Below are 13,919 nucleotides of genomic sequence, written 5' to 3'. Positions count from 1 at the left end.
TTAAAAAAAAAAAAAAAAAAAAAGTACTGTACCCAATTTTATTTGTCAGGGGTTAACATCTCTTCCCTCATAACCAATTTTAGTTCTTGATATATACAATTACATTTATGCAGGAAATGCAAGTTTTAAAAGTTTGTTTAGCAAGTAAAATCATCAAACATACTTGTATCAAATTTTAGACTTAGTTTCATTTTTGTTAGTTTGTAATTTGGTAAATTAGTGTATTTTTAATCAATCTTATGAAAGTATTGACAATTTCCATTCTCTAGCAGTCACATTTATTAGTTTTAAACCTACTTTCCATAAATCTGTTACGAGTTAGGATATGGGTAAAAATTCATTCGGAAAACAATTGAAGGAACAATGAGGACTCAAATATTTGTTTTATATTTTATTTTCATAAAATCAGCACTTTCAAATTCAAAAAGGGTTTATTTCACCATCCATTATTGAACCATTTAGGCACTCTGGGAGACATGTCTCTCTTGAATTAATTTAAGATAAATACTGGCTAAAAAGAACACTGGCAACTTTAAAAATCTCTTCTGTAACAATGACACATTAAAGGTAGACAAGTACAAAGACAAGTGAGAGACATAATGTTCCACTAATGGGAATACATTTATGATCTAAATTCAAAAACACAAACGAGTGTCCAATGCAGTTAAAAACTACTAGTGTAAACTAAAGAAACTATCATTAAAAAAAGTACAATAGCTTGTATGAGCTTCACATTGACACAAGCTGGTTTGCATTCTCTTGTTTTTTTTAATGGATAAATTGTGGAATACAATAACCATAGCTTATCAGTCACAAAATTGTTGGTGTCCAAAACAATATTTTTTGAGATTCATAAATGATCCACAAGAGGGCGCAATTAGTCACATTGAAATACACATGCACTATTTTCAGGTTGATGGAATGCAGAAAAACGGTAATGAACTGGATCAAAAACACCATTATTTCTGTGAAAATAGAAAACATTTTAAAAACATACGAGCTTTAAACAATGTAGTTAACTGGCAGAGAGTGAAAAAAAGTCATGATTATATCCAAATCTAGACAATGAAACATGAGCTACATATTTTTGCAGTCGATTTCACTTCAAGCATAGTAAACAGTGTTTGCGTATTCATGATTTTAAAAAGAACTGTGCTATCTGAAGCTACATCACTTTTTGCTTGTAATAGAAGTGATCTATTTGAATAAAGTTACTTAATCTTTTCACATTAATCCTATTAATCCACAATGCCCACAAAGAGGTTTTCTCTCACTCTGCATGTCAATACTACTCAGGTTTTCACTCATAAACACGGTGCACCATCACAGTTTCATATTCTCCTCTCAGGATTCATGTGACAAATTAACAAGATATTAATGTTGAATCTAATGTAAATTAGTCTGTAATCTACATATGGAACTATTTTGGGGCTATAAATATGGAAACCCAAATAAAACATTTTGAAAAAGAATTAAGTGTCCAAAACTTTTTGCTGTTCTAAAATAAACGTAATTATTTTCCGCTTCAAATGTTCTGTTGTTTAGGTTTCAAAACTCAAGATTTAAGATTGGCCCTTCGTATTAGCCCCGCACCAATGCGGCACAACGGGCCAAAAGTTTTAAAACTGAAATGATCAGATTCAAAGTTTAAAAAAAAGACTTAAAAGTGAAAACATATATGACACTGAATAAAAAGTTTTGAAATTGAAATTTTGACTTTTGGAACCTAAAAAACAGAACATTTGAAGTGAAAAATAATTACATTTATTTTAGAATAGCAAACAATTTTGGACATTTAAAATTTGTTTTGGCTAAACACCAATATTTTTTTTGAAAATGTTTTATTTGGGTTTCAAGTATTTAAAGCCTCAAAATAGCTCCATACTTCTTATCCTCTAAATGCCAACTGAAACCTTGACTACATCATTTAAAAAAGTAGTATGACATTAACTAATGATGTCTATAAACCAACCCCACAGTTTAGTGACCCACAGGCTCACTCCCAAATCTGACATATATTGTATTTCTGGTGTCAGCATTTTCTCACATATATTCCTGAAATTAGGCTCAATATCTTTCCTTAAGTTGTATCCGAGGATGGATTTCTCTCCAATCGGCTGCCACGGCAACAGATGTCTGCTGTGAATGTTCTGGGCTTCAACCGCAGCCCCTCCCTCGACACACCTGGCCCTCATCTCCTCGTTTCTTCTCCTCAGCTCTTGTACGTCCCGATTCATCCTCTCTCTCCCATAAGCCTCCACTCTGGCCCAGAAGGAAGCGTTGAAGTGCTGATAAAGTTTCCAGTCTGCTCCGTTCCACTGTAATGCTTTGGCTCTCAGCTCGGGGTCCAGCTTGGACACCGACGAGCTCCTCCGGGCGTTGAGTTTAAAGTACAAGATGTCCTCCGTGCTCCAGCAGAGTAAATCCTTAAGCAGGATGAGAGATTCCTCGAAATATTCTACTATGAGGACGAGGTCAAACCGCTCAGACAGGTAGTGAATGTGTTCCGTGACCTGTGGGTCGTCCGCTTCGAGGTTGTTGTCGAAGCCGAAGTCGAAGGTGAGTATGTTCTTCAGATAGAAGGAGTTGAAAGCCTCAGGACTGTAGAAGGCCTGAGGATTCTGCAGAAACTCTGCCAGCTTGTTCTCCCCGTCGATGGACCACGTGAAGGGAACTGCTTTGTGGTAGTAATGGAAGGACGACTCAAAGAGATCCACCGGGTCTCGCAGTATGGTGATGTACACCGCATCCGCCGGCAGGAGTTTGGCCACTTCCTGCTGATTGAAGCGCATGTGGTTGCAGACGATGTTGTAACACCCCCCCGGCCTGTAGTTCATCACCTGGGAGGCCTGGAAAGGTGACGGGTAGAAGAAGTCATTCCGTCCGTTGGGAAAGGCAAACTTCAGCTTGAGTTTCTCCCCAAACCTGAAGAGGATGTTGAGGATGGTGCTGCTGGCGGTTTTATGAGTTTTCATGAACATGATGTTCGTTTTGGGGGAGCACTCTGTCTTGGGGGGTTGGGGGGACCCCATTGAATTGGATTTCTCCATGCTGAGAGGGCAGGTGTCCTCTTTGGAGTCACTGCAAGTGAAGTTCTTCATACGTTTATGAATCAAAACATGTAATGTTGTTTTAAATATTGAAAAAAAAATAATTACCTTAAATTCATTTGATTTGAGCCGATGAAGCAATACAGAATCAGCATGATGTTGGTGAGGAAAATCCAAGAAATTAGTCCTCGTATCCCGACGGTGCATTTCATCCAAAACATGGCTAAAAATCCCAGCAGAGACCTGAAACAAACGAAATGTTGTTCGGCTCAGAAATCTGTAGAAACCTCGTCAGTTATGTCTTGTCTTACCTCCACTGGGATGACAGCAGCTTCCGTAGTTACTTAGCAGTTTTTGTTCAATCAAATCAGGGTTGAAGAAGGACCAGCTCGGAAGGAGATTATCCTGTCAGATTCAGAACTGTGATAGAGAACAAAGATAAGAGTGAGATCTTCTGCATCATCCTTTTTTCAACTGATACAACCACGCAGCCCTCATGTTGACACATGACACATGTGTACGGCTCTCAAAAATTTCCATTTCAACTGGCAGCAGGTCAGCAAGGAACAATAATCTTACTTTGTTTTAACCCTTTAGCACCATGTTCATTGATTGACTGTAATTTTTGAATCAAGAAAAGCACAGCTTTTCTCCTTCAAAATCTGCTGGAATTGCATTGATCGTGCTATTCATTTGTTATTTTTGGAAATAAAATGAGGCATCAAGGGGTTAAACTGTAAATACCAGAACCCTAGAAGCAAAAAATAACTCGTATGTGCACCTGAAACATGCCGTTTACTGATAAAACGACATTCCATCAAATCTCAGCAAGTTTTGTAATGTGATCCGGTACATTTCTTACCACCTTATTGTTGGCATTTGTACAAAACACGAATGTAAATCTTTATTTAAACAGTTTCCTTTTCTTAAAAAAAAAAACAAAACAGTTCCTGTAAATGTAAAAAAGAGACTCACAGGTGATTCAGAGATAAGAACGTAAAAATATTTACCTGTCAATGGCTGTACAGTCATCCCTGTAGTTTTTGCAGATTGCTTCTACAGAATGAGACGCATCTGGTTTTGTTGTGCTCACTCCCACAAGGGATGTCTTATTGGCTACTTGGGAAGCTAAAAGATGGATTTCTCCTCCCATAAGTGCTTTTTTTTCTTCTTCTTCTTCTTTAAAGTCTACATATCCGTTGATATGTGCTCACACATATCATGGATCTGTAGTATTTATCAACAGATGGAGTTAAGAGTAAAGCTTTTTTTAGACTCACACAATGGTGTCTCCTCTGGGTATAGATCGTGTGACAGTGTTATATGTGACTGCAGAAACTGAAACCCTCAGGTCCAAACAGAAAGGACAGTCTGAGCTGGACTGTCTCTCAGCAGCCTGGTAGGTATTTAGGCGGTGGTGCTGCTTAGGTTCCACTTGTCTGTACCTGGGACTGAATCATGCATGCATGAGGCGGCGAGCCAGCCTCAGCTCCCTGTCCCTCCCTGTCTATGTAACCAAATAGTAGGTGTCACTGGGATTAAAGAGTTCTTCAGAAAACAAACCGACACTCTGTTTTGTTGAAGGATAAGAGCAAATAGGAGATTGTTGTAATAAAAGATGGTGGCAGGAGAAGCAGCAGTAATGGAAACTCAATGATTACACACCCAGATGCTTTTTATGGATTTTTGTTAATTATTACACCCCTTTAGGTGCATTTAAATGAGTTCATTTTTATTTTCCATATTAAAAACAAGTCAATTCCTTGAATTGGCTTATTAGATAGTGGAAAAAACAACAAAACATTCATGCAAAATTAGTTTTTGTCACATTTTTAAGGAAAGAAAAGAACAATGTTTAACACTGCAGGGGTTTATATTACATCTTTTATTAGAATATCTGCAAAAAAGGACACTTTTGTTTAGAAAAATAAAGCTAGAAACGGAACACCCCTTCGGGAGTTCGACACAATCATCCTCTCATAAACCCTTTTATTTATTCTTTCAGTAAAACCAGACTTTCAAAGCACGACTTACACATTTGGAAAGAGTGTGTAAAGCGATGGATCAGACACACCCATACCAGGAGACACTTTTTTCTTCTTCAAAAGCGCAGACTGTTTCAGCCAAATGTTACAAGTGAGAGATGGTTCTCAGAAAGTCTGGTACTTTCCTGGATTTGCTGGAGTTTTTTGTGTCATTTGAATGGTTGGTTTTAGTAACTGGAGGCCGTTCTTGACTTCACAGAATACTGCAGCAACGGCTCCATCCAGCTTGTGCCAGCAAATGGAGCGTGAGTGTTTCCTGAAAAGAATTCACCGAATTGCTTCAGTCAGTTCTTTCTAGGAAAAAAAAATCCCTGGCAGTAGAACAGTTTCAAAGTTAAGAGTTCATTAACTCACCAATGTGTAAAAGAAAACAATTTGAGACTTCAGTATTTCAAATGTACACATTTATTGGAAATGATCATTCTTAAAAAGAAATAAGTCAAACTAAAAGAAATACTTCACAATTTAAAACAAACATCATTTAAAAGATGCATTCAAAATGAGTCAATCCTAAACTAATACTACAAATTTCTATTAAAATGTACAAGGACCTAGGAGTGCTGTTTATGCACAAAAAATACAAAATAAAGTAAACTCCCAACCTGTGTTTCTGCAAAAAGAGTTAAATATCAAGAAGGCACTTCAGGGATCAGCTAACTCTGCATATTTAAACTCATAAAGCACTTTTTGGAAACTTGCAAAACACATTTTCACTTTCACTACCCTCCAGAGTGAGAACCTGCAGAGATTAAAAGTCTGTCATGTTAACTAAAAGCTTTTTTGCATTATTGGCTCTAATTAAAATGAACAAATTAAGCCACCCTATTGAAATATTTCACTGTAACAAGAGTGTTTTGCTTTCTAGTCTCTTTCAAGTTTCCTCCTAAACAGCGGCCTTCCTGTACAAACAGCAGCCAATGCTACACGCTACACGGTGGAATGCAGATTGTGGGTACGTCCCGGCTCATCCATCAGTAAACGGGCGTGTAGAAGACCTGCCCGGAGAGCAGCCTGCGCTTCAGCTCCTTCCAGAGCAGGCTGCGCTCTCGCTGCGATCCCTTCATGAAGCCGCGGTTCTCCTGAGCGCGGCGGGACAGGTACGGTATCACCTCGTTGACGGGGCCGTATGGAACGTATTTGTAAACAGGGAAACCCGCCTGACCTGTTTTAACGAAAGAGCAGAAATATGTTGAATGTCTCCCCCAAGTACTGAGTTAGAGTAATGACCCACAATGCACTTGGAGCTCTTTTCATGCTAGTTTAAAAGAACACTTTTTTATATGCAGGTAATTTTTTTTTTTTGCCTTGAAAGGAAACAGACTGACATTGAGTTCTAGTTGTAAATGACAGAGTAACCCTCCAGTCGACTGCTTGAAGGTTATGATGTTTTTTTTTATTAACTGTAAAAGGCTTCAATAATTACCTAGAAAACCCATAAAATAGAAACATTTGAAAGTTACAGACATTAATTCAACAACATAATGACTTTAAGAAGCCATCTGTAAACCAAGATGATCATTTTTCACACCGATTTATTAAAGTAACTGCATCACAACCTTATATAAATGGCTCAAAATTCAAAATGTCTTGTGTTCTCAGTCTCCGTCTCTCAAAAACACCCCACGTCAGAGTTCAGTGAACATGTGAAGTTTCAGTTGTAGGTATGAGACTAGTACATTGTCATAAATCGGTCCCGTCTCCCTACTGGCCATCAGTAGAAACTATCATCCACTTCCTGGGTCTACACACTACACTTCCCATCAGCCCCTGCTGTCACTAAAGAAGCCTTACTCCTGTTGTCCATCAGCAATCACTCCCGGCAGTATTTAGTCAGCTCAGTGCACTAAAGATGGCCAAATCGATGCTTCAGGAAGCACTGATGAGATTCTGCTCGAATCATTTCAGTTAGAAATGGGGACATCTGCTGGTTGTTGATATACATCCAGGCGGTCAAAACCTCATGACTTCAAGAAAACTGTAAAGCTCAGTCGATGTTGGTCAGAAAAACAACATATTTAGTCTACACTTTACATGAACATAAACATGTTTTACTTTATTTATTCATTTTATCTTTTATTGTTACTTTTTTTTCATTTTTGTCTTCATTTTGTCTTATATTGTTGATAATAAATTAAAAGCAAAAAAAAAACAAAAAAAAAAAAACCCTAGGGAGTAGTTTGGGAGCCCAAAGACGCTCTTTTTACTGCACCAATCCAAAACAGCAGCATCTTGCCTCGCTGAGATTGTAATTACTATAATAAACCAACACTGACAACAATATTATGCAGTAAATCTTTCCTCTAGTTTTGAGCCATAGAGATGTGTGCATGGGCCTGTTTTCATTAGCACTTGTTGTGCTCTGTCATCCTCCTCGTCTTCATCAAGGTCACCGCCTCCGCTGTTCTGTTGTCTTTCTCTCTGTGCTTCCTAAACACACCGTACACCATGTACCGGTCAGAGCAGGGCAGTGCCAACCAACGGACACAGATGATAAGACATGTTCCCATTTGGGATCCACGCTCCTGACGTCCTGTCTTAGAGACGGTGTTTGCTCATGACACGGATGCGAGTGGCGGAGAGCGTTTCTAAGGTCACCAGCTGAGCTGGTAGCAGCCGGTCTGTTCTGAGCGCTGACGTCTGCAGGGAGCGCGCTTTCATCAACTTTTTAAAGCGTATGACACAAGCTTCAGCGATTTCCTAACAAACCGATGGATTTCATTGGAAGAGCTGACGGCAACCCACCTAGCGGGAAGCTGATCTGGTCACACATCCCGAGCAGCTGTCCAAAGTAAACTTTATTCTCGGTGGGGGAGAGGCCCATTTCATTCATCCTGGAAAACACAGACATTAGAGTTCAAACCTGTTATCTAATCAGCGTGTGAGTGTAGTATTCTCAATCCATAACCCCCGTTACCCCGGGGCTTAGAGGGGTGTCGAAACTCCACAGGAGTTAATCCTAATGAAAGGGATTGAAGTTCAAACTAAATCTGGATTTAAAGAATTTGTGTGCATTCAACCATCTTTTAAAAGCGTTCAAAACGAATGTGCCGTACTTTTCCAGAGTGAACTTCACTGTGTCCTCATTGTGCGTCGCCACCATGACGTTCGCCTTCCTGCTGTGCTCGATCTCTTCCAGCACGTAATCCAAACACCTGGACAAACAGGAAAGACGCTGAGGATTTAAAAAGACTTTTGGCAAAAGTACTACATTTTATTCAAGACTTACTTATGATACATCCTGTTAGTGGCTTCATAGTCGGGGTTTATTGGATCTTCATAGCCAATTTCCTGCGCCCTGGCTCGCTCTTGGTACATGTAAGCTCCACGGACCAGTTTTGCACCGAAATACCAGCCTTCCCTCCGGGAAAGCTCCACGTCCAGAGTCACGTTGTCGTAGGCTTCCTGAACGGTGAAAACAACACATTATTTTTACATCTTTTGAACATATTTTTTGAAACTTATTGTTCAAGGGAATGGTTCTGTTGTCTCACCTTTAAGTAGCACTGGTAGGTGTTGAAAATCACCGGCTTTTCTCGGTTGAATTTCCGCTGCATCTCCAGCGTCAGTCGGCTGATGGCCGGCTGGAAGTACGTCTGCTCGGCATCCACCATTAGCCGCACTCCGTTCGCCACAGCATGCTGGATTAAACCAACATTTTTAGAAAATATATTTTGGTTTTTTTTTTGGCAAAAATAAAGAATATTGAATATTATATGACACAATAACATTTTTTAATAACTTCTTAATTTTTATTATCACAATTTTTCAAAGTAAATTTATCATTATATGTGTAAAAAAACAACAAAAGGGACTTTTTCCTCCTCACTTTGGCCAGAACATCTACTCTCTGCAGCATCCTCTTCATCTGACTCTCCTCCTCGGTTGTGAACTTGTTCAGCAAAGGTTCCAGGTGGCCTGTCTGCATACATAAATGCACAAAGAAAAAAATAAATTACAGTTTACCAACTGTTTTTATCAGAAAGAAGGCTGCAACAATTTTACCAACACAATATGATTTATTTTTTCTGTTTATTACAAACTCTTTTTGTTTTCTCAGTTTACTCACCTCAAGATTTGGAATCATGAGAAGGTTGGAGATTTTTGTTGTATCATTTATCAAACTGTTCCAGTCCAGCAGATCGATAGTTCTGCAAAAATGATGTAAATTAGTGAGTTTTTTTGTTCTTTTTGTTTCTTTACCAACAGTGAATTATGTTTATAGATATATCTTTCACAGGTTTTAAATCTTAGTTAAAACCTGTCTGTTTGGACTCTTTCCATCAGTGTAACTTTACTATTTTATGTTTTAATATCCTCTGTAAAGTGCTCTTGGAAGACTTGAAATCTGTTTAAAAATGAATAAATTGTGATTATTTTATTACTCATGATGAGTCTAAATTGTCCTTTAGATTGGTGACCCCACCCTCGCCCAACAGCAGCTGGGTTGGCTTGAGCACCCCTCAAAAGGGATTCAGCAGAGAATCCATATATGATGACGATGATTATGTAATGTTACCCAGTGTCCTGAGGGTTTGGTTATTTTAAAAATAGTCCAGCTACGTATTTTAGAGGGAATTCAAAACCAAACCAGACTGGAGCCAGATCAGTCTCGTGTGGGCGTCACCAGATAGAAGAGGAGCTGACTGGTCTTACCCCGACAGGCCCAGCTTCTCCCCCGTAAACCAGTTTTCAATGTCGTCTTTGTCTCCAACACCAAGTTGAGCCAAATTATCCTACAAAAAAAAAACAAAAAAAAAATGTGACAATCACATTTTTATTAAATTCGAGTTTTACTGGAGGAGGAGCCCAAATGAATAAAAAGTGAGCTCCAGCAGCTGTACATGTGTGAACATGACAGCCTGACATACCTTCAGCTGCTCCAGTTCCAGCTTTTGCTCCAATACACACATGTCCGACTTTCCCTGCTGTGCTGCGAGGTAGTTAAAGAATTGCCTCCATTTAACCAAAACCTCCGAAAACTGGAGCTAAAACAACAAAAAGCAGCAAGTTTGTATGAACTGTAGTGAAAAACTTTTAATAATTTTAGTTCAATCTTACAAGGAATTGTGGACGCCCGAGAGCTGTCAGCTTGATGGCAGAAAACCCGTCGTTGGAGGCACCACCTGACAATTAGAAAACGTTTTTACTGTTTTATTCTGACAAAAATAACACACATTTATGTTGTTAACTTACTGGAAGCTTTAATGCAGTTAATGAAGGTCTCCATCTGCTTGTCACATTTTGCTTCATCTGCATAAAAGTAGGTTCGAGCGCTGATAACGCCGCCTCGCCTGTCTCCAAACTGACGGTGAGCTTTGTACTTCTTCTCACGATGATCAGCACCTAAACATAATTTACAAAAATCTTTAAATTTTAAGTCTGGGTTATATAAATTGCTCAGCTTGAAATTCACAAGACATTTTTTAAAAAATCTGCAATTTTTCCCTACATGTGATGTAGACACCAAACCCCTCCTCACAAGTGGAGCTTCATGTCACCATGACAGCTGACTGTGTCATTTCAGAACCAGCTCAAACCAGTCAGACGTGAGGGTTGTGTGTCAAACCAGAATACCAATCCCTCAGGCTGCAGGACGGATCTGCACCAGTCGAGTTTGCGCAACTGAATTGAAACTGAGCCTAAGAATGTGGCCAACCAACTGTAAAAGCAGACTGTCCTTCCATATGACATGTGGAATTAACTTTTTTTTTATTAACCACACATACCTGGGCTTTCTTTTTCTGCTTCAGAAACACAGGAACTGAAAGAAAGGAGAAATTAACATCAGTTTCCACATAATCACTATTATTTACAAACATACTTCCATAAATCACAATAAAAGTCACAGGAAACCCATTAAAACATGTTCTTGTTGTTCCCAGTAGTGTTGCAACTGTGGAGCTAATCATTTATTTATTTATTGAGGCCTCACATGAGTGGTGCAAGTATCCAGCTGTATATGAGAAAGTAGGTTTTCATAAACATGCACCATGATTACTCATACCCAGCACACCTCAAGCCAGTCCCCAGCTAAGCCAATCAGAGGAGAGGGGTCTGTCCTGATTGACCAATGAACAACTAGAACTGTTTGGCAACCTGACAGGAAAACACTGTTTGGTTTATGACCATTTTCAGAGGAAATTGAAAATGAGTCATGTGAATTTTATATGAAAAACAACCTAAATTAATCATAAAAAAGATAACACAACATAAATGTGGAAATGATTGTTCAAAACTAACTAAAAAAATGTATTTTCAAGGCAAATTTTGAATAAAATCAATACTTTAATTTTAAAAAAGTTATAGAAATGTTATTTTCATGCTCCACAAATGACATTTCCTGGTTGTTCTTGAAGCCTGAACTCACTCCATTTCCTTTTTCTCGGCCTCCTCCTGGGTCAGGTCCTCCTCCACGCTGTAGTCCAGCACGGCCCCCACCCCAAACGCCTGGTTCTTCTGGATCAGGGGTTTGATGGCGTTGTGGTCCTCCCCGGCCACAAACTGCCCGTAGAAGGTCATCTTCATGAGCTTCTCGAACATGCGCTGACCCAGCAGCTTCTTGCTCAGCTCCATCAGCTGCAGGGGGGGTTACATAACAAATTTGAGGATGAGGTAGCTTGTTGTGTTCGTTTCTACTGAGTTTAGACTCACCTCCTTGTTTCTCTCAACGAGAACATCAAACGTGCACAGCTTGAAGACCAGCAGGCTCCGGAGCAGCTCGATGTTCCTCTTGCTTTTGTAGGCTTCCTGTGTGTTATCAAAGTCGATGTGAATGCTCTTCTCCTGCGTGTTTGGCACATTTTTCGTCTGGCTGATCAACTCTAATGGCTGAGCTTCCACCACGGTGCACTCCTCCATCTGCTCCTTCTCTTCCTGTCGCTTCGGGGATGCGACCGTCGACCGACATCTTGCAGGTGGAACGGCGAAGTTCCTCAAGTTTCTTGAGTTTGCCCGCGCGAGGGATGCGACGAACGTGGAGTACGACATGGTTTCTGGCTCTGTTTGGACGGAGGAGACCCTTTAATAGCGCACGAGGGGACCCTCTGACGGCGGTTGCTGTGATGTTGTGTAATGAGCGCGCGCGCCTTTGGAATGGCTGCCTGTCATCCTCTCTCACAGGGGGGCGGGGCTTCACATGTTGCTGCACGCGCCGGTTGAGACTGCTTCAGACTCTCAGAGTGTTCTTTAGTTTATGGAAAATTACAAACGTGAATAAAATAGAATTTATGGAAAATCACAGGCGTGAATAGAATAGAATAGAATAGAATAGAATAGAATAGAATAGAATAGAATAGAATAGAATAGAATAGAATAGAATACAGTCTTTAAGGAAAATAGTTAATTTTAATGGAATATTTATCTTTAAAAACTGTTGTACAATGGGTGTGACATATGAAAACCAAATATATATCTTCAGACAAAAAAGGATAACTATCTAAAAAAGTGTTTAGCACTGTATCTTTAATTGACTTTAACCCTTACAGACAAAGAAATACCAACAAGATTACTAACATATAGGATAAGACTAACCCAGTGGTCTGCAACCTGCGGTTCCAAAGCCACACGTGGTTCTTTTATCCCTCCATTGTGGTTCTTTGGTAAAATGCTTAAAAAAATTTAAAGGAAAAAGTAAGTAAGGCTGTCGCTTATCAGCGTCATACTGACATATCTGTACTTAATTTATCAAAGAAAATCATTTATTGTCAGTATAAGCACAGCAAAATAAGTTATAATCCTGGATCAGAACAGATTTTTGAAAAAATTAAAGGATTTAAAGTGTGTCTCATGGTTTTAATTAATGGCAGCGGTCACTTCAATAGCTATGATTTAGTTTTTGTTGGTTATTTTTATGAAATGCACCAGAAACAGTAAAATAAACAGTTTTTTAAATCATTGATGACTTTACACTTCCTACTGCATTTGCTGCATTGACATGATCCTTTGGTGTAGGACGCCATAAGATACCACAAGGGTTAAGTGTTGAAGGTCGCTGACCCCTGGACTAACCTAACAAAATAAAATTGATTCATTGCATTTATTTATTTGTAGGCTTTTATCTGTTAAGATTTCTCTTAAATTTTCTTCAAAAAGCAGTAGGCTACCACACTAGCGTTAACGACTACAGATTAAGAAATACCAAAAGGTTATAAAAATATAACGTGGACTAATTTAACACTTTTTATTTTTAATTCTTTTAATTCTTTTATTTTTAATTATTTTTAATTTAACACTTTTAATTCTTTTTTGTGTTATTTGTTCAAATTCCTTCTGAATTTTTTAATATCCATTAAGCTACCACAGTAAGTTAAATGATTACAGATGAAGAAATACAAAAAAGGTTAAACTAATAGGATGGGACAAACTTAACACAACAATTTTTTGGTAATATTTGGTAAAATTCCTTTAAAATTGTAGCTAAAAGCATTAAGCTGCACACTATCCTTAACTTTTGTTATTGCAGAAAAATAATTACCATAAAGGTCATAGATTGGACCAATTTTTTTTTTATGTATTATCTGGTTTTACATTTTTTATTTATCTTTTTTTCCTGATAAATGTATTTTGGTGAAATAACTTGCACACACCACCTCAGCAAAAACATATTCATTCACTACAACAGTGAATATGTTTCACCCATAAGGTGAAGGATGTGGCTTATTGTGTTATCTGAAAAAAAGTTATTTGACCAAAGATTATTCACATTTCCACAGCAAATGTTTACATGCAAAAAAATGCATGTTTCTGCGTATTCTTTTTAAATCAGAAATTGTCCATGTAAATACATATGTGCTTAAATGCAAAACAAAACTAGTTTTTACTCATA

The 13,919-nt window shown here is 38.5% G+C and overlaps 2 protein-coding genes across 2 annotated transcripts; both read right to left on the bottom strand.

Annotated features, from left to right (window-relative positions):
• Positions 1-1,795: 1,795 nt before the first annotated feature.
• On the bottom strand, positions 1,796-5,398 carry gal3st1b (galactose-3-O-sulfotransferase 1b). The gene is made up of 4 exons (XM_024299667.2): positions 4,061-5,398; positions 3,362-3,470; positions 3,159-3,293; positions 1,796-3,081 (listed from the first exon to the last, which is right to left on the bottom strand). Exons 3-4 carry the CDS (start codon positions 3,269-3,271, stop codon positions 1,947-1,949), a joined length of 1,248 nt encoding a protein of 415 aa, XP_024155435.1. The 5' UTR covers positions 3,272-3,293; positions 3,362-3,470; positions 4,061-5,398; the 3' UTR covers positions 1,796-1,946.
• Positions 5,399-5,482: 84 nt separating this feature from the next.
• On the bottom strand, positions 5,483-12,201 carry prodha (proline dehydrogenase (oxidase) 1a). Its single transcript, XM_024299700.1, has 14 exons — positions 11,747-12,201; positions 11,463-11,671; positions 10,822-10,856; positions 10,289-10,438; positions 10,154-10,218; positions 9,964-10,080; positions 9,749-9,828; positions 9,162-9,243; positions 8,922-9,014; positions 8,587-8,733; positions 8,322-8,497; positions 8,149-8,247; positions 7,838-7,926; positions 5,483-6,257 (listed from the first exon to the last, which is right to left on the bottom strand). Exons 1-14 carry the CDS (start codon positions 12,080-12,082, stop codon positions 6,067-6,069), a joined length of 1,869 nt encoding a protein of 622 aa, XP_024155468.1. The 5' UTR covers positions 12,083-12,201; the 3' UTR covers positions 5,483-6,066.
• Between the last annotated feature and the right edge of the window lie 1,718 nt (positions 12,202-13,919).

The sequence above is a fragment of the Oryzias melastigma genome, linkage group LG12 (assembly GCF_002922805.2).
Source record: "Oryzias melastigma strain HK-1 linkage group LG12, ASM292280v2, whole genome shotgun sequence".
NCBI lineage: Eukaryota > Metazoa > Chordata > Actinopteri > Beloniformes > Adrianichthyidae > Oryzias > Oryzias melastigma.
This window is presented reverse-complemented; position numbering and strand designations above follow the sequence as displayed.

Coding starts and splice junctions, on each gene's coding strand:
- gal3st1b (XM_024299667.2), bottom strand. CDS start 3,271: ATGTTTTGGATGAAATGCACCGTCGGGATACGAGGACTAATTTCTTGG. Junction 3,082..3,158: donor TCAAATCAAATGAATTTAAG/GTAATTATTTTT, acceptor CTTCACTTGCAG/TGACTCCAAAGAGGACACCT.
- prodha (XM_024299700.1), bottom strand. CDS start 12,082: ATGTCGTACTCCACGTTCGTCGCATCCCTCGCGCGGGCAAACTCAAGA. Junction 8,248..8,321: donor ACTAACAGGATGTATCATAA/GTAAGTCTTGAA, acceptor CTGTTTGTCCAG/GTGTTTGGATTACGTGCTGG. Junction 6,258..7,837: donor CCAGATCAGCTTCCCGCTAG/GTGGGTTGCCGT, acceptor TCGTTAAAACAG/GTCAGGCGGGTTTCCCTGTT.